Genomic DNA, 25,758 nt, shown 5'->3' with positions numbered 1-25,758 from the left:
CAACAATGCCACCACCCGGGATCGTCTGCCTTGGCGAACAATGGGCAGTAGTGGCCTTGGCCATTTGCATGCAAATGCCTAGCCCTGCCGAGAAGGCAGCTTTGAAATGCTCAATTTGTTTGGGACTGCTGTGGTGTTTCAGTGGGCAGGCTGTGGTCCGCCATGGGGGTTTTCTCAAGCCAGGGTGTTTCCAGACTGCACTGAGCCTCTAATATGCTGATGGCTGTGGCCATTTACATGCAAATCTGGAGCTGTGTGGAGGAGACGGCTTTGAAATGCTCATGCTAATCAATAAAGCTGTTGCGTTCTCAGAAAAATACAGTTCTTGTCCTTTTCTCTGTGTCTTTGGTGGCAATTTGTATTGCAACGTAACACTCTAGAAAGTGTAAAAAAATGTGCGTAAAGTTTATTTTAACTCTATCACGCGTTCATTAAAAAAGTAAGTAATACATGAGCACACGAGGAGCACACGAGGAGCGAGAGGGAGCTTCTGCTTTTGCTGAAAGTTGTGCTATCTGAGCGGTGGCGCAGCAGTGGGTGGGTTCCATCATCCATGTATTGTAGAAAATGAAACAAATAAGAAGTCTCGGGCATGCATTGGCTTTACTTGTACATGTAAACGAAGAACTGCAGGGCAGGACGGAGTCAGCCAGAAACACTCCCTTGTGTGGCAGTGTCTACACGACATATGCATATGGCAATGCTCTCCTCCAGGTGGCTCGAGTGCAATACTGCACCCTACTAGCACCAAATAAAAATGGCAAGCAGATGTGTATTGAACTTCGGCTTCGAGTAAATATTACATTAGCTATTCGGCCGAAAGCCGAATAGCTAATTTCAGCCGGAATTCGGCCGAATGTTTACTCGAAGCCGAAGTTCGGTACACCCCCAGCTGCAACCTGACCTGTACAATGTGTAAAGTCTTGTATTTTTGTGTCATCAAAATAAGATACAAAATAAAACACCACATATATTTTAACAACGGTTGTTTCGATTTTTTAAATGAATTAAGTGTGTCTCCATTCAACGATGGACGTCAGACATCTGTGCTCCGAATGGGTGAAGGTCAGGTCGCTGTGAAGCAGGGTGGTCACTATCTAAGCTAACATAATATATTCTCAATAATGCATGCACTAAATAACACTTGTTCAAAGTCTTTCAGTCGGTTATGTCTCTATAAAAGTCACACATATATCTATACTATCAATTAACATTGGATTATACAGGCCTTAGTTTAAGGGTCTTGACCACTATAATACACTGTTTGAAGTGTGGGTCTGTGCTCACAAGAATCTCTGGTATGTGGCATTTGTTATTGATAGGCAACGATATACTGCAGTAGGGGTCTAATGTTAGTTGGGGATCTGCTAGGTGGGCATCATGGTGTAGTCAGTGGTCTGGCACATGAAGAGTATACCTTGCAGGGACACAGGGTAAGAATGGCAGTAAGTTTCCACTGGCGAGGAAGCGTGGGCAAGGACACGTTTGTGGAGATGAACGAGCTATGTGCTTAGTTCAGGCTGGTTCACATGCAGGACAGTGATCTCAGAGGAAGAGTGGTGTGTTACATTTATTAGCTGTTGCAAATACCTCCGGAGTTTTCCAGTCAGAGTGGGAACGAGGGAGGGGGCCATGTGCTCTGCGCAGTGAGGCCTGGTCACCAAAATGAAGTGGACAGGGGTCACAAAAATGGATGCCCCTTGTCCTGCTCAGTGGTCCAATCTATGCGAATGTCAACCTAAGTTAACATCCCATAAGGGAAATGGGCGAACCCACTAATGGAGGCACTTGGTACCAGTTTCTACTGAGAAGTAAAGGATGAGATGGCCCCTCGCTCCCACACACTTGCCTGCACGGCCACCGGCCCATCCATCCCACCCCCTCTATCAAAGGCGGTTTGCACCCGGGGATGAGCGCTGGCATGCGGGGCTGTCACGGGCGCAAACGGCCAAGGTGCCAAACATCATATAGACTTCAAAAGGTATCCCACGCCCAGGGGCCATCGCTCACATGGCCTCCTCAGACCCCATGTCTTCAGGCAGGCCTCCCCTCTGGCGGGCAGCCCCCCTACAAACCACATAATACCACGACATACACACGTCATTCATTCACTCCTGTTTCTAATACTTTATAAACCACTTGATATGTCTCATGAGAACATCTTTGTGCTTTGCAAGTCAACTCCTGAACCTTCTACCTGAGAAGCACTGAGATGTATGCAAATCTGCACGTCGTCGTGCTATCTGTGACCACTTCGAGCAAACTCGTCAGTGTGCTACCTGTGGCCATCTACCTGTTCTCCTGCAACATGCTGCTCCGCCTGCTGAATTCAACTGTTTGTTGGTCAAGGTAAGGCCATGTATCCTAGTCATATTTCGGTCATTTTTACATTTCTATCTATTTGCGATTACAGTACCCAATAGTGCTATGGTCATTGGTCTCATTGCTATTGACTTGAGTTTCAATTGTTATGCTATCAATAAATCTATTTATTTTCATCTGTGTCAATTGTCATCGAATTGCATCCTTCAGGGGTCCAGTCTATAATGTAAGCATGTTTCCTTCTCGTGCAAGACAGAACATCCAAGGGACGAGTCACATGTTCAGAGTTTAGTCGCATCATTTAAAAAATGTCTGTAACTTATGCAAATACTAAGCCGCACGTGATGAATTGGACCAAAACAAACCTTGCATTGAACGGTTCCATGTAATAATGTCGCCACAAAAATCTTGCCAGCCAAAAATATCGCCGAAAAATGGCCGTTTTTTGTGGTGACATTATTGCATGGAACTGTCCCCATATATATGGTCACCCAAATAATATTGCCACAACATTTTCCCAGCGATATTATTTACGGCGACCATATATATGGGGATATTATTACCTGATACCCATTGAACATGGTATGGTTCATTTACTTTTTTATGAAATTTTTATTCATCAAGGTTTTATAATAATCTTGATATTTACTTTTCAGAATTTTCAACAATGCCTGCCTGTTCGATTAGCGGTTGCCCTTCGAAGACCCATGCTAAATCTGAAGGTACTACAATGCATGTATTCCCTAAAACATTTGATCGAATAAGAGAATGGGTCAGACATTGCGGATATCCACCGGAAGAGCTTGAAAGTAGAGTCCAGCAAGTCTTTGAGGACAAGAGGGGTGATCGATACCGCATCTGCAGCCGGCACTTTTCCTCGAACACGTACGTCACATCTTGGGTAACAAAGAAGAATAAACGGCGAACGACACGAATATTGCTCACAAACGCTATTCCAACTCTATTCATCCACATTACGCCACTGGTGAGTCACGTGTCCGGATTTAGCTTTAGGCCTTGCAGTAGTGTGTAGGTAGCCAAATTGATTAATTGATATTTTAGGTGTTGTGTCCCTTGTAATACTCCCTTGTAATACTTTCGATATTGATATGAGTGTATAACTTTTTGAATAATGACATTTATCAATAAATTATTTTTCGATTTTATAACCCCCAAAGGAAATCTATTCAGGGGCACAGGGAAGTGTGCTATATTGCGCATTTTCAATAGCAGTATTCTCAAGTATTCTGTTGGTTTACATGGCAATTTGTTAATATTTGCATTTCTTTATCAAACAATAATTTACCTTTACAACTGCTTGACTATCCACTGAATCTGAAGCAAGAACATTCTACATCCGTGACGTGCCCGCAGTTATCAACCACTTCTAGCGCGTATCAGGTAATCATACTTGGCTATTCCGCTACAGACTTGTTTTATGCATGTCAAGTAATAGTTTTTATGTATCGTGTGATTATTTTACCAATTGTTTTGTTAGTGCTTTCCAATTGATATACACCTTAGTTGTCGTCCCCTGGTGTTTGTTTTAAGTTATAATTAGTGTTATCCATACTAATTCAAGTACTGTCTTTCAGGGAGATGCTGAAGCGTCCACCACATTGACAACAGCCCTAGATGTTCTTCAGCAGCATGAGGTATGGATACTGACAGCTGCATCAAACGTGATCATCAGGAATGGAACACTTGTCGTTTGATTGTTCTACACCATGTTTCATTCGTGGTTAGCCATTGATATGTACCTGTGCGGTCGACCCCAAGTGTAATCCTTACTAATGCAAATACTATGTTTCAGGCAGTTGTTGAAGCGTCAACCCACGCACTTGACGCAGAGCCTGACATTCAAGTAATTCCAGGGGAAGTGGAAGCGGGACCATGCGGATACCAATCGTCGCAACAGCTTTCGGAAGTGCGCACCACATTTACAACATCCATAGATATTCTTCAGCAGCACGAGGTATGGATACTGACAGCTCCATCGAGCGTGATCATATAACGTGATTCCATTTGCTATACTTTCTTCCCTATTAACCCAAGTACTGTGTTTCAGGGAGACGATGGAGCTTCCACTACAATCACAAGATCCCATTTAGATGATGCAGATGTAAAGAAATCAGAGAAATAAGTCAATTTAATCTGATCATATTTAAACATTCCTTGATTCTTTTAGACAATGCAACATTTGTGGTTATCTCTTTATATGTACCTGTGCCGTCGACCCCAAGTGTGTGTTATGTTTAAAATATTGAAAACCATACTAACTAACGCAAGTACTGTGTTTCAGGGAGTTGCTGATGCCTCCTCTTCAATACAATCATTCGTGGCAGTCCATGCAGAGCCAGAGGTATGGATACTGACAGCTCCATCGAACTAGGTCATCAGAGCTCGAATACTTGTCGTTTGATTGTTCCACCCAATGTTTAAATCGTGTTTGGCTATTGAGATGTACCTGTGTGTTCGTCCTCACGTGCGTTTTATGCTAACAATATTTTGATACACAGTAATGAAAATACTATGTTTCAGGGAGTCGATGGAACCTCATTCCGTGCTGTCTATGCGGATACAGAAAATATAGTCGTTGCAGCGCAAGAGGAAGGGAAGACATGCGGATAAGAATCGGAGCAACAGCGTGCAGATGTTGAAGGGCGAGTCAAAAAAGTTGCAAAGAAACAAAAATAAGGTTAGTTACAAACAGTTCATAACTTTAGAAATTTTTTTGTGCTGGGGACTATTTTATGTTTTTTCCAGTCAATTGTACTATACTTTATCTTGTGTTTAAACTGAACATCCCTTTTCCAATCTATCCTCTAGTTACCCGTGGGTGTCCGGACTATACATACACAGACAGTGAAGCGAATGATAGATCTTGCTTGCCAGACCATTTACACTATGGAGGAACTATTAATTCAGATGCCGCGTGTTGAGACTCGAGATGCTCATGTCCAATGGCCAGAACATGAAATGAATGTGTCCGGAGAATCCAGCAAAGTTGTATTGGACCATTGCTACAGTGCGACCGCACCACCATAACAACATAATACTGGATGTATTGAAGATAGCTCTGAAGTAGTCGCAGATTATTTCACACAATCTACACCTGCCAAAAAATTGCCACCAAAAAAGCTGTCGTCATTGTTGTGTTCTCCCATCAATGTTGAAGTAGCAGATGTTGAAATGACAGAGAATGAACCAGCAGCAGCATTCACCGACGCATCAGGACTTGATAGCAGCGATATTTCTTTCAAATGTGGTGATATGTCCTCAACGTCACAGGCCGAAACAACTTTGACGCCGGATGACAGTCTAATGAAAGAGGGCAAATACATAGTATTCCACAGTTGTTTGATGAATATTATAAGTATGCTGAAATGTGGGCATTCCGTTAGAGGGTAAGTATGTGGGAAGCCATTGATTCATGTCACTCGTCAAAAAAAAGGCACTAACGTCAAAATAAATGCCGCCTGTAGATTAAATCATACGTTCTCATGGTCTGCACAACCGATGATGGGGAAACTGCCAGCAGGCAATCTACTGTGAGCAGCTGCATCACTTTTTAGTGGGTCCAGTTTTAGAAAGTTAGAGTCTTTCTTTCAGTTTGTGGGACTCCATTTCATTTAAAAAACGCAGTACTACAAATACCAACATGATTATCTGTTTCCGGCCATTAGTGATGCTTGGAAAATTGAACAATTGTCTCTAGCAAGTACATTCGAAGGCAAACGATTCAGGCTAGCCGGCGATGGACAGTGCGAAAGCCCTGGATTTTCTGCCAAGTACTGCACCTACCACTTTCAGGACATGGATAGTAAGAAAATTGTGAGTTCGGTGGTCGCGCAGGTAACACAACATACATCCTCAGTGGCCATGGAGAAACTAGGATTTATAAAATCAGTGGAATATCTACAATCGAGGGGAATGCACATCGACCTCATAGCCACAGACAGACGTGTTTCAATTGCCAAGACAATGAGAGAGCAGTTCCCACATATTAAACATCAATTTGACGTATGGCATCTTGCTAAATCAATCAATAAGAAAATCTCGGCTGCAGGGGGAAAAAAAGGTTTGGAAATTATTTCAGAGTGGTCCCAGTCTATCAGCAACCATCTTTGGTGGAGCTCCAAAACTTGTGAAGGGTCAGTGGAAATACTACTTGAAAAATGGCGGTCACTGATGCACCACTGTACCAACGTGGACCGCTGGTCAGAAAACCTACATTTCCACCAATGTGAACATGGCCCTTTGTCCCCAGTGGAGGCACGGAAGAAGAAGTGGGCGATTCCATCTTCACTGACACACAAAGCCATTTAGAAGATTGTTTTCGATAAAACTATCAAGAGATTTGAGGGGACTGACAGAATTCTGTCACACAGGAGGTTTGGAGGTGTTACACAATATGTGCCTAAAGTACAGGCCAAAGCGCTTGCATTTCAGCATACAGGGCATGAGACATAGGACTCTACTTGCCGTCTTGGCCTATAACGAGAATCTCGGCCGTGAACAATCTAGGACTACGGGTAATGTAAGGATGCCTCGCTACACTAAGGCCTTTTCAAAAAGAAGTAAGCAATGGGTGATCAAACCAGTCTATGAGGAAATGGAGTTAGACTTTGTCAAAAGCCTTATTGTTGCTGTATTAGAGATGCACTGATATGGAATTTTGAACGTTTCTGTGCAGAGCACTGATCCATTCCCACCAAACATTGCCAGTGTGCCAGGTCCACCCAAAGGAGAGCTGGTTGTGAAGTACAAATCCCGGTTTAAATAATTGTAATACGATTGTCTTTTTGTAAATAAATGTTATTGTACAGTGTACATACAAAGTATGCTAACCCCAACCCCTACCTTCACCAACAACCTGGGTGTCATCTTTGAATTCTCTCTCTATTCACCTCATATTGCTGACCTTGTCTATATGTGTATGTATATATTTTTGTTGATGTAACTAATTTTCGCAATCTCATGTAAATGCTGCGCACTGTTAACCGAGGGGAGGCTTGCATATTGCAAATAATAAAACAAACAATAAATCTCACTTTCAACTCAACTCCTCAGGTACTTTATACTTTCCTTGATCTTCCCCCAAAAATTAAATGTCTACATAGGTATGGTTCTTTGGGGCTGCAAAGCTCGCAGACAACGAGGACAAAATTGGGGGCCCTAGAATGCGCCAAGAGAGCCGTTGCAGATGGGAGAGAAGCCAGTTCGCATTTGCACATTGAGGCGCAGTACATAGATGGATTCGAAACTTCAAGTTCTCACAGATGGCTTTACTACGGGATGTTGCAAAGAAAGAATGGATGCTCATTTCTAGTGAAGGTCAGCGGCTTTGATTTTCAGCTTGCGGCCTGAACAGGCCCACAACTCGCACTGGTAGTATAAGGTTCTATTGTTTTTTGACCTTGAAAGACAGGGACCATGCCGAAAGAACTTCATTTGAAGGGGGGGTGCAATAACGTAAGAGACGATAAGGCAGAAAATTCTGAAACTAGACCGAGTTTCATGTTAGTTCAGTATACGAAAAATCGTTGTCAAGAGCACAGTGGGATTTACGGACTGCATTACGCCGAGACACAATGGAAATTGCAAATATAATGTAACTAACTCTTTAGACGCTTTTATACCGGAATGAAGAAATAATGAATGGATGCATGAATAAATGAATGAATGAAGAGCTAAGAAAACGTTTGTGGGATCGTCCTTGTAGCGGGCACATGGGCATGCAGGTCCACATTCCACACGCATGTAGACAAACAGTCGTTTCTCATTGTGTGCTAACCTCGATTTATTTAGTTACTTTTCGCATTGATTTTAGAGCCGAACATACTCCATTGCACTATCCTTGCAAGCAAATAGTTTCAGATCGGCCGTAATAAATAAAATGAATAATATTAATAAAGATCGGCTGGCGAGACTAATTATAATTTTTATGTTTTCAAAACAGGTATATCCTACCCTACTGCTACTGCCACCAGTTTCAGACCCCGGCAGACGGCTTCTTCAACCGCCAGCTGCAGCTTCTTGTCAACAACTGCACCACTTTGACGATCTTATGGGACGATCGCCAAGGGCCCATATTCCCTTACGTGGTACTAGCGGCTAGAAGCAACACATCAACCTTTACGCTGGCCTAGTGCCTAGTTGATGGAACAGCCTTGCGGTTCACCATGCGACCAAAGTGCTTCTTTTAACGAAAACCAACACCCTGTGTACCATAAAGAAACAGCGCGTGACTCACGATAAAACTGAACAGTTTTTGCGGATAGAGATAAAAGAAAATAAATGGCATTCCAAGTAAATATGGCAATTGCTGAATATTCTATAAACATTTAATGTCAAATAAATGTACTTTACCAAATGTACCGTGTTGCTGTTTGATTTTAAAGTACAGTTTCATATTCCGAATTGTGGCGCGCTGTGTTGTGAGTTGATCTGTGTTGGTTTCCGGGTTCTGTGTGAAGTTGCGTAGAAGACTGGGCGCGTTTGCCTATGCAGCACAGTAACGTCACGGAGAGAGGAGGGGAATATGAATGTTTTGATCATGTCTGGCTCAGGGGCGGGGGATATGATTTAGTGCCGCAAAAGCAGGTCAGCCAGGGCGATGCGGCAAGTGATAGGATTATCACAAAATGGCCGCTCCCTGATGCCTGTTTTCACGTGCGTTTAATGGACGAAAACTCGGGTAAGGTCCATAGGAATTTTTTCTAAAATCGAGCGACTTCGGCTTAAAAACACATGGCCGACCCGTAGGGGCAATAAAAAAATGTTACTGAACCATTCCTTTAAGATATTTAGAACTAATTCATTGGCATCCATACAACCCCCCTTCTGAACCTTGTCTGGAACGTCAACAGAATATTGGATGACTCTACCCACTTCTCCATCTCCAGTAGTAGGTATACAGAGAAAATCTTTCTCTCAAAGTCTAGTAACGCAATAGGACAATAGCTCGAGGGGTTCAATCGGTCTCCCTTTTTGTATATAGTGAATATGTTAGAAAGGCTCCACGATACAGGGAGTTTCTTATTTTGCACAAAAGCAGGAAGAGCACCATCGCCCAGATCCAAGGATCTGTTTTAAGTATCATGTTGCTCAGTCCACTAGGCCTGGTGCTCGTGGGTTGGAAGCCATTGTAATGGCCCTATAAACCTGCTCTACCGATATACCAAACTCAGTTATCCCGATACGTGTCCTGACATCTTTCTGTTGCGGTCGTCTGATATAGTTTGCCAAAATGTTATACCCGTTCGGATTCCACGATGGGATTCGTTATGGCATCCTCTTGACCCCTTTGCTTTTCATTAATCATTGACCAGAATGTTTTGGTATTATCTGTTGTTAAGGGGTTCAGCATGTATTTACCATCTTTATGTGCCTGTAGGAACATTTTAGACTTAATCCAGTTTTTATATGACTGCCGTCATTTCCTTATTGCTTTTAGTTTTTGCATCAGCTCCAAATTACAGAGGTTAGCCTTTCTGATGTCTGCCTTCAGTTATTTTTTCCTATCCTGTATTTCATTATTATAGGTGGCAGTTTGCCGCAACACCTTTTTGTTACCAGGGTTTTTGTTGTTAATTTTGACCACCATAGAGTCAATAAATGGTTGGAAATATTCAACTGAAAAGATCTGGATCTTGTGAAGCTCGGAAGTAGAACACCATACGTTGTGCAATTTCAGATTTAATAGTTTTGATGTTGTCTGGTTCCAAAATATAGAATTTTTTCCCTTGTTAGTAGCAATATGTATGCAACTGAATTGTACCAATGGAGTAATTGGCACTTTTAGTTCCGCTTTCAAGATTGCGGGAACACTTGCGCTATTCTCAAGCATCACGAAACTCATACAAGTAAACAGATTGTAAGAAAGCTCAATATAATCCATCAATGACTTGAAGCATCCCTATGCCACGTGGCTACCGGTGGAATGTCACCCTCTACCTAGCCATTAAGAATGCACAAGTCCCAGGTAGAGCAGAGACTTATCCTCCACAAGATGCCATATTCCCTTTGTTTCCTCAAGCTACCCGTGTAATTAGAGACCCCCAAGTTGGCATTCATTTCCTTTGTCAAACAGTTAGCCGTTCCAATCTCCCGCATAATAATGCGCTCTTCTGGGGCCCTATATACAAACGATTCTAGGATCTCGCCAGCTGCTTTAATAAAATCCAGGAGTGCAGAGTGCAATGGGTGCCAGTAGATAATCAGAATCTGGGTCACTATAGGCCATTTTATAGTTTTCATTTCAACGGCTAACACTCCTGAATATCCCCTGTATACCATGCAGAATGTCTAATTGCTTTCAACAGGCCCCCAAATGGCCTCCACCTCAGGGAGTTTGTAGCCAGTTGATAAAATGTCGAATACCCATCCCATACTAAAGCCTCCAGGGCACAGGTCTCTTGCTAAACGTGAGCGATGGGTGGGGGCTTGCTGGATGCATGCAGCCCGATAGCGTGTACTATAATGTAGCATAGCTTCATGAGACATAAAGGTTACACGTGCTGATAAACGAAAACCACCACTTGTTATATTATTTATCCATTCAAAACATATTCTTTGCCCACATGGCAATCTTGTTCATGTGTGATGTTATGTTAGATCTGCTTTAGCTTGTTGAATGAAAAGAAGAACCCTCATGAGATGGGGGGGTCATATTAAATGCATTAACATGATAACTCCTGTGTCAAGTGTATAATTCAGAGTAATGCATCAGAGTGGTATCTCCAAGTCCAAGAACTTTACAATTCCTGGCTGTATATGTTTAATCCTGTTGATGAGCACATGTACTTAGACATGCCTGTCTTTTAGCGCCGAGACACAGACCACGGCGAGTTGTGACATGAATGGCTCATGACCAGGGGTCTGTTTTCACAGCAACAAACGAGGTGCAGATAAGAGGCTCATGGTCACGCCTAAATCGTAGGCAATCAAGACAGTCTGGCCAATCAATTATGATTTTTTTAGGTCTGTTAAAAATGGTGGCGAGTACTTTTGTTACGGTTAGGGTGTTGCTCATCTCTGCAGCCTTCACCGCCTCTTCTTCTGTAATATGAATATGTTGCAAGAATTTGCCAGCACTCGGCCGATGTTTGCCCCGTTTCCTGGACTTTCTCGCCGTTTGCAACCCCTCCACCCAGCCCCCAATCACCCCACTTCATGACCTGGTTTGTCATTGCAATAGTTAGGGTCTCTCCCATGCCACTCTTTCCATCGACCTTCGCTTCGATGGTAGCAGTATTACGACCTTCTTCCCCAGACTAAGACTAAGAGGGAATGGCCAAGGTTGCTGCACTTGTGCTAGAGGCTAAGGCAGTAGAGATTGAAATCGTAGGTTCCAGGGCAACCCATGGTCGTTGAAGTTGGTTTACAGCTTTATTTCCACTGTTGAAGGGTTGATTGTGTAACTCCTCCATCTTTATGCCTAGTTCACTCAACATCAAATGTGAGCCCGCACTGCATCCCTAATGTTCTCATATAGGCCGACATAGGCACTGAAACAGAGTTCAAAGCCGAGATGAAGGAGATGTTACCTTTACTTTTCCGTCCATCTCTTGAGTAAGATGTATTCCAGGCCTGCTTTGCTCCGAAGAAGGAGACATGGATGTAATATGGTCACTGGATAGTAATTCTGTGAGAAGGGTTGGTGTACTAGACCGACGGTCAACTTGGATGGCTGGCAGTGAGCCATCCAACAAATGGTCCGAATGAGTTGGGTCTATATTCAAAACACCCGAGGCTGTGCGCGACAATGACCCCCTCAGTTGCATCCAGTATACTTTGGTCATTCAGACCCTCTTCTATAGTTGGTGTTAAAATATGGGGAATGTATCTGACTTCGGTGCTGGTTCCAGATCTAGGGAGAGAGAAGAAAAAATAAATACAAATAAAAACATTTTAAAAAATAAATAAAAAATAATCGATGATGTTCTGGCCGGCGATCAGGGTTTTATGATCTAAAAGTTTACACTACTCTGTCCTTTTTTGCTCACATAGGGCTGTCATGCGGAGAACTCCACAAAATAGCCCTTTGCACATTAACCAATTCTTTAGTACAACCCACCTGTTTGGACATAGCCATCTCCCGATTATAAGATGTTTCTGCAACCAGAGGGATGATTCTACCACTACCACCTCCTCTAGAATTAGATCAGGATCTGATGTCCGGTCTTCCCTCACTGAGTCAGATATTCAATTTGCATCACTCCTTAGTGAGTATATGGATTTATGAATCGTTGAGACAAGTCTTGCTATGCGTTTGTGGTATAAAACACTTGAGTAAAGAGATGGAGGTGTCGCTAAAATCTGACAGCGCTGTACTTATGTGTCTACATACATAGCATGGTACAGACAGTGCGTTGGCACAAAAGTCACTAGAAATAAAGTACCCGCATACAAGACTTGTACACGGTACAAGCTCACACCGAGTGCACTTAGATGTTTACAAGCTTTCGAGATGCAATCAGTGTGTAGGCGGTTCCCAAATAAGGAAAAGTGTCTAAAATGCAAAGGAAGTAATGCCAAGCTCAAAGAGGAAATGGGAAAAACACATCAGCTCACATCCTGATCCTCGTACAGGGTCCGCCCCTATTAATTGCCAAATAAATACTTCGGTTTGCGCCACACAGCATGTAGACTACAGTGGAACACTTGCCGCCACTCTATGGTTTGAATTTGTTTTTGGACACAGGTCTGCACATTGGTATATAATCTTTACAATTTGGCATACTACTTTTAATATCCATTCTCGATTACAATCAAGACTTATTTTCTGTACGAAAATCAAAAAGCTGATTTTTTAATTACGTGCTTATGGTTAATTAAAACCTTGTGCACGATACAGAGATGTAAAACAATTATACAATACAGAGTTCATAGATCAAGTCTTGATAAATAAGCCAAGAGCCATACAACACGATAAAAGAGCAAATTACAAATTTAGCAACAAATACATACAACAATAAATGTTCACATTAACCCCCAATGACAACACATCATTATAAACTATTTTCCAAATAGAACATGCAGCACCAACAGTAACAAGAGAATCTGCAGCACAGATAGCAGCCCAAAATTGATCAGAGAAAACCATGAATAAACTCTTCTAACCCCTGAAATAATAGTATGACAGGCAAGGGCATGTATTAAGTATGTGCGTAGCTGTTTCAATTTCACCTTTACTAAAACAGCACTTTCGATCTTCATATGGTACAGCCGACCAGGCCCAACATAGTCATTACAGGGTAAGATGTTAAAACAAAGAAATATAATAAACCATTTAAAATCATAATTACAAGGTTTAAAAGATATTCACATGTTTCCCTGTAATTAATCTTTGTGTGGTGTATAAAGTGCATAGCGTTACTTAGTACATAAAATATACAGATTATAATTCTTGTCCCAATCTAGTGCTGTGCTTTACTTTTCAATTGTACATTAAAGTTAGGGGAGGGCACTTCATTTTCCTGTGGCATGGTTAGGTTTATCTCCTGCAAGAAGAAATGTACCAAAGAGCGCAAATCCTGCATCAAAGTGTTATATTGGCCACCACAACAAGCTTTCTTGAGTAGATTGAGCATGCATGATCTTTACATACAATTTAATGCATCATATTTTGCAAAGGGTGGTAAAACCCAACTCGAACTCGCATCCGATTGCTTCCACTGGGACAGAGCGAGGTAGTCTTAAAACAGCTCTCCACAATTTCCCTTCAAACTTACTAAACAATGTTACATATCCCTTCAAGGGTTTCCAAGCCATAACACACCAGGAATAATACTACTTTGACAAATGTCAAGATACCCGTCAATGGAATGCCCCCCCTTTTTGGCTAGGTACCTTTTATCACATTCCATTTATTATACATTTTCCACAAAAGTGCATTTTCATAGAAAGAAAGGGCGAGTCTATCCGCAGTAGGGATACCCAAGTATGCATACATATCAGCCACCTCCAACAGTTCACCAATAAGCCTCCAACAATAAGGGGATTTTAAAATTTTTCCACAATGTTCCCCAATTATCATTACCTTCAGTTTTTTTAAGGTTAATGGCTAAATAATTCTTAATGGCATAACTGCATAAGGCGTCTAACGTCCTTTGCATACCAATAGGAGTCTTATCCGATACATCATTTGGAAACATCATTAGGGTAACTAAGGAGGTAAAAACCCTTGGCGTTTACCTTGACTCGACTATGTCCTTTGACAAACAAGTGAAATCTCTGGCCTCTACCACCGCTTACACTTGTAAGCTTAGCAGGGCAGGCAAGCCATTACTTTCAAATGACAGCTGTAGGGTCCTGGCTAGAGCATTAATACTCTCTAGGCTAGATTATTGCAATGCTCTATATAGCGGTGCTAACAAAGCCATTATCCAAAGGTTACAAACTCTTCAAAATAACGCCTTAAGAGCTGCACTAGGCATGAATAAAAGAGAACATCTCTTCTACCAGATCTACCAGATTGGCATCTGCCAATATAAATGGCTCACTACCCACAATAAAATACTGCTAAAAATGGTCTCCCTGACCCATAAAGCATTAAACAATGCTGCCCCTAGTTAGACAAATTAAATAGAAGAACGTCTATCAGACCGACAAGAGCCGGTAATGCCAACTGCCTCGTGGTACCGAGATTCAGACTCGTCAAGATTGGCGGTAACAGCTTTCCCGTAAAGGCTGCCAAACTTTAAGCTTGTGAGGCAGGGAGTTCCAGAGCAGACCAACCATACTTACACCTCAGAAAGAACTCCATCAACCTGCTCAACTCTACCGACCGTTAGTTATACTACTGCAACACCCCCATCTAGGTTGCCCTAGTCCATCTTCTTAATTTAGTGAAATGTGGAATTTATCTTGTTCATAACCTGTACATTTGTATCTATACTTCTACTGTAATTTTACCTGTAAAAATATATTTTGTCGTACTGTGACTTATTTTGTAACCCTGTAAGCTTTGCACCTCCTTACTGCTGCGCTCTGTTACCTTTGGTGCCCATTAGAAATAAATAAACAATACAACAGCATCATCTGCGTATGAAAGCCACTTAATCCCTACACCACCAATCTTGGGAGGAAAACCGTTGGTGCCACACAAAGCAAGATTCATGTCTGCCAAATAGAGATTAAACAAAACTGGGGCAATAACACACCCCTGCTTTAATCCCTTATTAGTCTCAACAGGGGCTGTGAGTGACCCTCCTCCGCCTAGGCAGACGGACACTGTATTGGCTGTATACATGGATTTAATAAAATGTAGTACTAATGGACAAATACTCCAGCTCTGCAATTTATGCAAGAGTCTTTCATGATTAACGCAATCAAAAGTGCCAGAATAATCTATATAAAACCATACAGATTACACCCTGGGCCGAGAAGAGAGTCTTTAATTATGCAATTTACAAATACAAAAAAACTATTTAGGGTACAAATGTTATCTAGAGTACTACAGCCAGGCTTAACTCCAGTCTGCTAATAAGGGAAAGGTTTGTTCATCATACTCGACCTGATCATTTATATCCAGTAGTAGGATACTAAAGATTTTACAGAATGAATCCAACATTGCAAAAAGATGATAATGAGAGGGCGAGGAACAATAACCTTGTTTAAAAACTGGAATTAAAATGGACTTCCGCCAGCTGTAGGGTATTACCTCACTTTCCCCAAATGGAGAATATGTTTTACAAAATGGCCCATTTTTTTAGTGGTTGCGTTTAGCAAACCCATCGGACCTCTAGATGATTTGAGATTAACAATCGCCCTTGTTAGATCATCGAGTTCAAAATGGGGTACGATTGCACATCCAGCCAAGGAAGTGGTAAAAAAATAAATGATCTATACTTCCCACAAAATAAAGGCTGTGTAAATAGTCTGCCCAATCAGCAGCAGAAATGTTATCAACTTCTTTAAGATAGCCATCAGAGAGGTACTGCCTACAAAGATAGCAGAACCTCTTAAAGTCATTGGCCCCAAATAACTCAAAAATCATCCTCCAATTAGTGTTATTAATATATTGTCTATAAAAATGCAGTTGCTTAAAATTCATTCGCAGGGTGGACACTATTCTAGTCCTAACAGCCCAGCTCCTAGATTTAGAGCTTTTCATCCGGCAAATATCTTCACCTATGGATTTTGTCCTAGCCTGAAAAACCATATCATCTATATGATCATGCTTTTCCCCAGTATGCTATGTGATCCTGCATTTGGGAAGGGTTAATAATTAATTGCGTGTATTAGCAATATCCAAATTGCTCATAGACTCCAAATTATGTGCTTCAGAAGGTAGGGCTGAAAACATTTGATAAAATTTAGTGAGATTAGAATCAGTCCACATAATCCCATTATCACTACTGTTAACCTGTAAATTAGTATCTTTAAGTCAGGAGAACTGTTTTACCCCCTGGCAAAGTGCAAGTTTCAATACAGCATAGTTAACACGAGTCGATACCACACCATTGGACCAGGTGTCCCAATTTTGCAGATTGTCTAGGTGGGTAGGACTGATAAAGTCCAAATCATACCTTCTGAGAGTCTCAAACCATCTCATGCCAGTGACTAATTGGATAGACCTTGAGAGCGGATTTAACACAACCACTGGATTGAAAGGCAATCGAGCATTCGTTACGTCTTTAATATGGCTCATGATTTCTTTCCAGAAATGTTTTTCTTTGGGACAGGACCACATGTACCCCAAATCCCCAACTTGTCCACACTATCACCAACATAAAGGAGAGTAGTCGGGATTGATGGTATAGGCAATTTGGTGTCATGTACCACCTCAACACATTTAGAACTTTAAAGCGTGCAGCCCCAAATCGGTCCCCACATTTCCTCTGTTATAGGTTCCCCAAGATCCTGTTTCCATTTCATCATGTACGGTAGGATTTCCCCGAATACAGCGGAGTCCAGCAAACTATATTATCTTGAAACCCCCTTTTTTGATACCCCCTCTCTTATCGGGAGTTCCAGTCCCACAGGAGTTCTATTGGGCGCTTTTCCTATCACTCTATTCGAGACACAGTGTCTAATTTGAACATCGCGAAATTGTTCTTGTTGTGATACCTGGAATTTAAGTTTACACTCTTTGAATGTTAACGGGATCCCGCCTTGATAGAAGTCTCCTAGGGTCAGTGTCGTTTTTCCCGTCCAATGTGTCCAGAATTTAGGATGTCTTCCGGGTGTGAAGATCTTGGGCTTTTTTGGTCTTAAAGATTGCCTGCGTTCACGTGCATGAAAGGGCACTATACATAGTTTGTCTTCTTAGAGAGCAACAAATAGCTACGCGTGTGGTCTGTGCTTAAGCTCCCTTCTGACCACCCACCGCAAGCAGGTATAATGTATACAGGTAGAAGCAGTGGTGTGTATATTTTCAGTGACACAGATTGTATCGGTACGTCTCAACAGGACTATTATAAAGTCAGGCAAAGTAGCTTAATTTATCAACGGAACTGCTATACGCATGTCGTGGCAGAGTGCAAAATATTCACAGCAGGGCTGATTGCATCATGACCACATTTCTTAGCAGGACTGCTGTGTTTTGGGACAAGTACCTGCATTTCTTAACAGAGCTGCTGTTAATAAAGCACAAGCATGTGTTGGCTTTTTCTGTAGCAAGTTGAAGTACTGAGCAACCTGCAACAATGTGAGAAAATGGCATGCTGTCATACTAATGTGGGATAGTCCAAACAGGCTTAGGGCTTTTGACAAGCCATTTATAATCGAGCAAGCCTCACATGGAACTACCAATGCCTTAACCATATGTGCCTTTCAGTGTCAACAGCCTGTTGGAAAAGGCAGCTCAGTGGGCCAATAACCCTGCCGCAGAGACTGTGTAACCTGTTAGTTCAAATCCTGTTGATAGTTGAGTTAATGGGTCATGCAGGTAACATTCAATTGTAACAGAGTTGACTTAACTTTCGACTTATCATAAGGACTACTAAATGTTCAGTGATTCAAATCTCTCTCTCTCTCCCTCTCTCTCTCTCTCTCTCTCCCTCCCTCCTTGTAATGGCTCAGAACACACACATCATCATGGCTGCTATACCAGTGATGGCTAGGAACAGACATCTCATTTGGGCTGCTATACTTGTAATGGCTCAGAAGTATAACACACACATCCCATGAGGACCACTATACCTGTAATGTCTCAGAAAACACAGCTCATGTGGGATCTTATACATGTAATGGCATACAGTGTTGGTAAAGCATCTGCTTTCAAGCAAGTGCTGCATTTGGTCAGAAAAACCTCTAACTCGATCATTCCCAGCCTAATGGCCAAAAGAAGGTTTGCACACATCTAAAAAGGCACACCCAATGGTAAAGCTGCACTAGATTTTTAAATAGAAAAGACATGTTCAGCTTTTTTGGATATGTATTGGTGCTATATTAAAAGACAAACAGAAAAACAGGAGAGGAAGAGCAACTCTGAACTTAAGCAATACAGGAGAACAAAAAGGTGTGGCAGGAGAGGTGCAGGGGCAAAGGGACACAGAACATACTAGACAATCCAAAACAGGAATTCGAGCAACAGGAAGAGAGAGCAATGAGCTACATGATAGGGCAACAAAGAAAGTGAGAGATAGAAGCAGAGCAATAGAGACAGTAAAATAAAAACAGATCAACAGCAGGTGAGGAGAGATGGAAATAGAAAAGCAAGACTAGAGATGGGCAGGCCAATAACATAACAGACAGTGCAAGAAAGATAATCAAAAGGAGTAGCAACCACAACCGAGAAAATGAAAAAAACAGATATAGCCAGAGTAATGACATGAGAGAGGAGGAGGAGTTATATCAACCGATACAGCAAGATATAGGAGGGAAACAGCAACAATAGAATACAGAGATGGGAAAGACAGAGTGACAGAGAAACATGAAGTGGCTGTCAATAAGGTAGTGCCAGGCAGAAACAGTAGGCCTGCGTGCAGAGAAGTGATGCTGGTAGAGGGAGGAACTTGATTTATGAATCACCCGATTTAACTAGCTTGCATCTGTAGCCACTCTTAACAGAGTTGGTCACAAGTATAATGAATATGAAGCTGGGTAGTATACATCTACAAGGTTCTTGTGTGGGCTAAATGTTTTCCACAGGTGCAATAAATTAAGAACCACTTTGAAATACATCTGTTTTGTCACTAATGTTATCAAACAAAGTTTTAATTTTATGCCAAATTGGACAGTTGTCAGACACTTTTTAATCTTGCAAAACGAGGAAGCTCTTACTCTCTTAGTCTCAAACTTGAGAGTAAAATACTCTCACTCCAAAATCCTATCTGGAGCACTGCTGGTAAGTATGATTAAGTCAACTATTTTTGCCACTGCCAGATTCCTTCATAATTGAGGAGCAAAGTCCAGAGACAGCATCCAGGGTGGCAACAATTGCCTCAAATGTTTTGGATAGATTGATAGTTTCAACCTGTGTTCAGAAAGTACTTTCAAACGAGGTGCTGTCGCAGTCAGATGGAATAAATGTGGACGCAATAGGAACCAAGTCAGCTGATGCCGACAAATTTGTGACAATTATATTGTCAACGCCCTCCGTACTCAGACACCAAAGGAGGAAGATTACCCAAAGAGTGTTGCCTCAAGCCATAACAAGTTAAGCAGTGAATTATCATCCACCATAGAGGTAGATTTGCCGTTATTTAGTGGGGCCATCCCGAGCATCTGCATTATTTGATACAAGATCACTGACCACGGTAGGATTGGTGAACAAAAACCCTGTATTTTTTGGTTCATCTCTGTTAGAAATCCACATTTTTATCCTTGTGTGCAGATAATAGTGACACCGTTACCATTTCTGTATGGATGCACAGTAAGGGGAGATGAATCAGAGTCAATAGAGGCCCGGCTACAGTTGCACTTGTAGAAAGGTTGATCATGTGATCGAAGTTTAGGAGGCATGGTGCAGCAATTAGGGTTGGGATAAACTAATTTGCTTTCTCTGTGATAGGCTCAGCCAACCGCCACCTGAGTTGTGTGCCATGTAATAATAAAAGACGACCTTCCAAATCGTCCTACTACAGATCCCAAACCAAACTCCCCAGGCCACAAAACATGTAGCACGTTGCAGCTAGTAGTAATCCAATATACAAGATAGTCTCACCAACCTCACAGGCGCAGAAATATGGAAGAAAGCAATGCCATCCCTTCCCCAGCCGTGGACCACCCAAGACCACTTTGCCCCACTTCCACAGTGGAGTTATGTAGACAGGGACCCAAGCTCTGCTTCCTCCTCATCCTCCTCTCTCTCTCTCACACAAGCGGTACGCAAAAACCTTTTTTTTTTTTTATATGGTATGACCTCAACCACTTCATCCCACTTTTGCCTCTCTGGCTATCAGGTGAAGCCAATAGAAATCCACATAAGGAAGCACCAGTTAATGAGAGAACAACAAGAAACGAGAGGGAAACCTGCAGCCTGCAAAAAAAAACCCTTACTAATCACCGGCTGAATGGAGGAGATGAGGAAAAAGAAGACCAAATAATACTACATTCCAACGGCCACCGTCCACTTGGTGGACAAAGCCACTGCCAGCACATAATGCGGCCAGAGCTCTGCAGCTCACCTCACCAGACCGCGATGATTTGGTCAGACCTGCCCCTCTAACAGCCCTGATGCTCAGTCTTTCCCCAACTCCTCACTGCTGTCAGGCTATCGAAATGTCTGGCAACCAGGTGCCGATACGATACTCCGTTTTTTCTCTGCACAAAAATGTTTTGGGGCAGTGTGCCCCTTTTTCAAGTGTTATGAATTAAAACAAGAAAACAATTTTAATGTATGGAATCTTAAAATTACGGAAATGTACTATTTTTAGTTAGCTGACGTCATGGTTGGATATTCCATTACCCTGGATAAAACAATACAGCAATAGTAAGCATCTAGCGGATCAGATGGCGCATCATTTGAAGGAAAAAAATAAATAAAACACTATCAGAATCGAAAAGAGTATTCTCGTAACAATAAACCCAAAAGAATATAGTTTTAAAAGAAAATGCATTCTGCTGGAATAGCTCTTTTGTAAATAAATGCACACATTTGAACATGTGTTACATCCGCTCTTCTTTGACGTGTCTAGCTGCACTCGACATTACATTACCAGTGTGCATTTCAGAGTTATATTCAGTGATGTGTTCTATTACGCTCCTTTACACCAGATCACTCTCGACATATCAATGGTCCAGCCCTCTTCTTCGGAGGGTTTAGTAATAAGGCTCTGTGTGCAAGCCAAAACTCCCTCAAACCTGTAGGGTCTCAGTCCACTCAATGACAAATTGATCCAGGCTTTAGTAGATCACCCCGATGGCTTTGCCAGGTCAACACACAGCAGCTTCTCCTCAGGTGGTATGTCACCCTCCTCAATCTGACAGCTCTACGCAGACTGGGTCCAATCACAACCCAAGAATGTTTAATTTCTGGATTTGGTGGGAGCATTATCAGCATTAACCACAAGCACATCTATACCTCAGCCAGCCATCTGTCCAGCTGTGACCCATTCTCTGAATATTTCATGTCATTGCACACCTCTCAGCAGGACTCGGACCACATCACCACGGCCCATAGGAGCAGGGGTGAGGTAGAGCAAGCCAAAATGCAGTGCAAACTAAGACGAAGAGCTGAATTTCAGTGAGAGTGGTATATGTAAGGGACAGTTCAATTGAGAAGGGACAGTTCAATTGAGAAGTGTGAGAGGAGATGGATGTCAGAAAGGAGTCAAGCAGGAAAACAAAGAAAATGTGAAATATATAGCTCGTGGTTTGCACATATTATTAGGGTGACTGTTGTGACTAATTAAATTAGCATGTCGAGAAGTGCGCATACATGCTCAGAAGAGTTTCATTTTCGAACAATTACCACATACATATTTGCTCAATATAAAAAAATTGTGGTCATTACTATGTTCACAAAATGCTCTTTGATTTTATACAAAGCAGGCAGCAACCCACATAAGGGCTATTTTTTCTCCCTCCTTTCTCATAGGTGATTCATTTACAGAGTGAGGATGATTTACTCACACACCTTATTGTTTATATGCTGAGTTAGAGATTGTTAGACAACAATGTACAAAGCGATCCAGAGAGATCTATTTAGAACATACAAATACACCCTGAATGCATGACCACCTGAGACCATGCTGGGTAACTCAAAATACTTGTTTGCAGGGTCTTAGGATGTATTGTTTGGGGAAGGCGAACCAAGCCCTCTTTAGAACTCCCTTATTAGTCCCGCTCACCGCCTCCACTTCACACCCCACTTAAGCAGTAGTTAAAGACAGAGAGGGATTTTAAGGAGAGCAAACGGGTGAGCGAGGGGCAGTGGAATAAAAAATTATTTCAGGAAAGCTTGTGTAAAATCGCAATGAAGGGGGATGTTGGTGCAAGAGCCGGGATGTTGGTGCAAGAGCCAGTTATATGCAAAGGGATGCTGGAATAGTTGAAGCAGGATACATATCAAAGAAGGGGGGAGGGGAGTATGAAACAGGGAATAAGGACTAGGACGGCCATACGAAGTAGATCATAGTAAATGAATGACGGGTAGGAGTATATGTAGGGGAGAGTTGAACGTGGGACGCATACATACGAGGGGCACATCGAATGGAGGGTTGTATGATAACAGACAGTGGCTGGCCAAGACGCGGCCTCTGTATCCAAAACCACCACTGAAAAAAATACAACTGTCAGCAAGATAAGAGGCCTGGCTTTAAGGATATGAAAATCATAAATAGGGAATGCAGACAAGGCGCACAGGACAGTGATCTGCCAATAACTCCAATCAGAGTGTAGGAACCTAAACATTTAAGCCCAATCTTCTGAACTACAATCGGTATGGCCCCCCAAATTGAAATACGCATTGAAATCATGAGACTATTACATACTTGCCAACCCTACAGATTTAGGAAGTAGGCTACTGCTTTTTAAGCAGTCCTACTGCCTACAGATTTCAGTGACAGATCCTACTGCTTTTTACATTGGCAAGTAATTATGTGACTGTAAGGCAGGCTCCAGAACAAAACATGCAACACATTAATTAGTCTGTCTAAACAGTGGACTGGTAGGTCATTACTTTGATTAGGCTCACACCAATCCATTGACCTGATAGGTACTTGACTCTGTATTTCACTCTTGCAGAGACAACCCTTAGATGAACCACCTGTGAAGGCAAGTGGCAGAGTGTAACACCATCACACATCATCTGCCGATCACACTGAGGGGGGTATCAGTCGCCATGTCATTCAGTGTTCAACTTTCAATAAATATGTACTGCCTGGACTGCCACTACAGAGCAGTGGCAAACGTTACCTACCAGTTTTGTGTTATTACCTTCTGTGAAGTTAGGTAATTGAATTTGGTGTTCAGTGACCATTTAGAATTATACATTTTTTAAATGTCATCTTTCCATGTTGTCCTGTTTCATGGGTTGTGTACTTTAGAATGATTCACTGGTGCCAACAATGTATGTTTTGTACTTTCCTGTGATGTCGTTGTTATGGGAATTGTTATTTTTGAAACTTAAAAAATACTACATCTTTTTGGTCACAGAATGTTGGCAAGTTTGCTATTACAGTAGAAGGAGAACCGGAGTGGATGCCATCAGGTACAACGCCGTGTGTGCATGGGAAGATCAAGTTACTGAAGTGAAATGTGATGGATATGTATACTTTAGGACAGGATAGATGATCCATAACAGGGTCGTGGACAGGAGGCGTGTTTGAGAGGCTGGGATAACGAAGGTTCATGCACACGTGCGTACGAAGTAATAATTGTGTGCCAGGAAGGTGTACGACGGTATCAACAGAGTACTGATTATTTCGAAATAGTAGGGAATGCACACACTTAGCAGGACACAGTGATTGGTGCACATCCCCCAAGGCTGCAGTGCAGAATGGTAACATGTGTTGTGGGTAATGCTCTCACTATGCCATGCTACATTGGGATCCCCATACCAGCTACTATATTCTACTGCAACTTAAGATATGGGCTCGTCCTCCCCCCGCTACCACCGCGCTCCGCCCCCCAACTTCTTCTTTAACCACTTCCCGCCTGCTCCCTCTCACCTGCACAGTTTCCGCCATTTTGGCCCATTCATGCCCCTCTCTCGCTCCCTCACTCAGCGTGTACCGCCCCCTCCCAGCTCGTCGCTCTATACGCATGCGCACTGAAAAGCATCTACTGTGCGCTTATAACGTAACAAGCCTGGTAACCAGAGAAATACGCCAGTCATTTAGTGCACAAGGCTTCCGAGAATGCAAAATGCGTGATGACGACGGCGCACAGTGTTAAACGTAATCTAAACGTGAAAATGAGGCGGAGACTAGGGGTTTAGAGCTTTGTTTACATGTTTCTTAAAGGGGCCGAGCGCTAATGAGATTATCACTCTCGTACCACATTCTTGACAGCTGCTCGATACATACCAGGACAATTCAGTCAGATGAGCTTGACTTCTTTCAAGCAGCCAGGCCATGAACAGTCTCCCATATATATAGTAACACCAAACTATAGGCTGAGAACCTTAATATTGCATGCCTGGACGCGGCCACAGATACCAAAAGAAAAATTGTATCCTCTGGATAAATAAATAAAAAGTTATAGGGAATGAGTTAAAGTCCCTAATACTTATACAATGTTATAGAAATCCAATCTAACAAAACCCATGAATTCAACATTAAGAACCCATTAATTCAACATTAAATCAGAAACTAAAAATGTGTTTAAATATGTATTTATAAATAGGAGAAACAATGTTCTAATGATCACAAAAGAACGTACAATAGATAATAAATCAGATTTGATTGGAAGCAGTGAGCTTCTTACAGTGAGTTGAGTTTGAGGGACATTCTGACCAGGTGGAGTGGCATACATGCCAACATTTCGATGCACCTTGGAGGGAGATTTCATAATGGAAATCAGGAGCCATGCACTTTCCCAAAAGAATGCATTGGTGCTACAATTTTTTTAGGTGGGAGAACGTGAAAAATAGTAATATTTTTCACAGAAGAATCGGGATGTCTCCCGCCTAAATCGGGAGGGTTGGCATGCATGGAGTGGAATATATTTACAGAGGATGGAGAATAGCACAGGGGTAATACGCATATCTTGGAAGCAAGACCACACAGAGCAACATAGGTTCAAATCCGCATCAATGCATAGAAACTGAACTCAGGTATGGTATTAGGTGTGTTATAAAGAAAACAATTCAATAGAGTTCATATTCATTCAAGGTCCTTATTCATTGAAGTGATTCTATATTTTGTGACGTGCATCAATTAACTCCATTGAACTATACATAGCTCTCAACTCACCCGCTTTTGGCGGGTGTCACCCGCCTTGAAAGCAGATGAATCACCCGCCAAGTCCCTCATACGCCCATTCACTTCTATGGGCCTCTCACCCGCCAAAAAGAAAATCGGGTGTTTTCACCCGCCT

The 25,758-nt window shown here is 42.2% G+C and overlaps 1 protein-coding gene across 3 annotated transcripts in view; it reads right to left on the bottom strand.

Moving 5' to 3' along the window:
- The window catches only part of XPO7 (exportin 7), a 1,985,528-nt gene extending 1,961,059 nt beyond the window's left edge, over positions 1–24,469 (bottom strand). For all 3 annotated transcript variants that reach the window (XM_069617724.1, XM_069617725.1, XM_069617726.1), the window contains exon 1: positions 24,390–24,469. In XM_069617724.1, coding sequence (XP_069473825.1) covers positions 24,390–24,407 — 18 coding nt within the window. In that variant the 5' untranslated portion in view covers positions 24,408–24,469. The remainder of the gene's footprint in view (positions 1–24,389) is intronic.
- Between the last annotated feature and the right edge of the window lie 1,289 nt (positions 24,470–25,758).

This window comes from Ambystoma mexicanum, chromosome 10 (assembly GCF_040938575.1).
Source record: "Ambystoma mexicanum isolate Mex_15411 chromosome 10, UKY_AmexF1_1, whole genome shotgun sequence".
NCBI classification, from domain to species: Eukaryota; Metazoa; Chordata; class Amphibia; order Caudata; family Ambystomatidae; genus Ambystoma; species Ambystoma mexicanum.
This window is presented reverse-complemented; position numbering and strand designations above follow the sequence as displayed.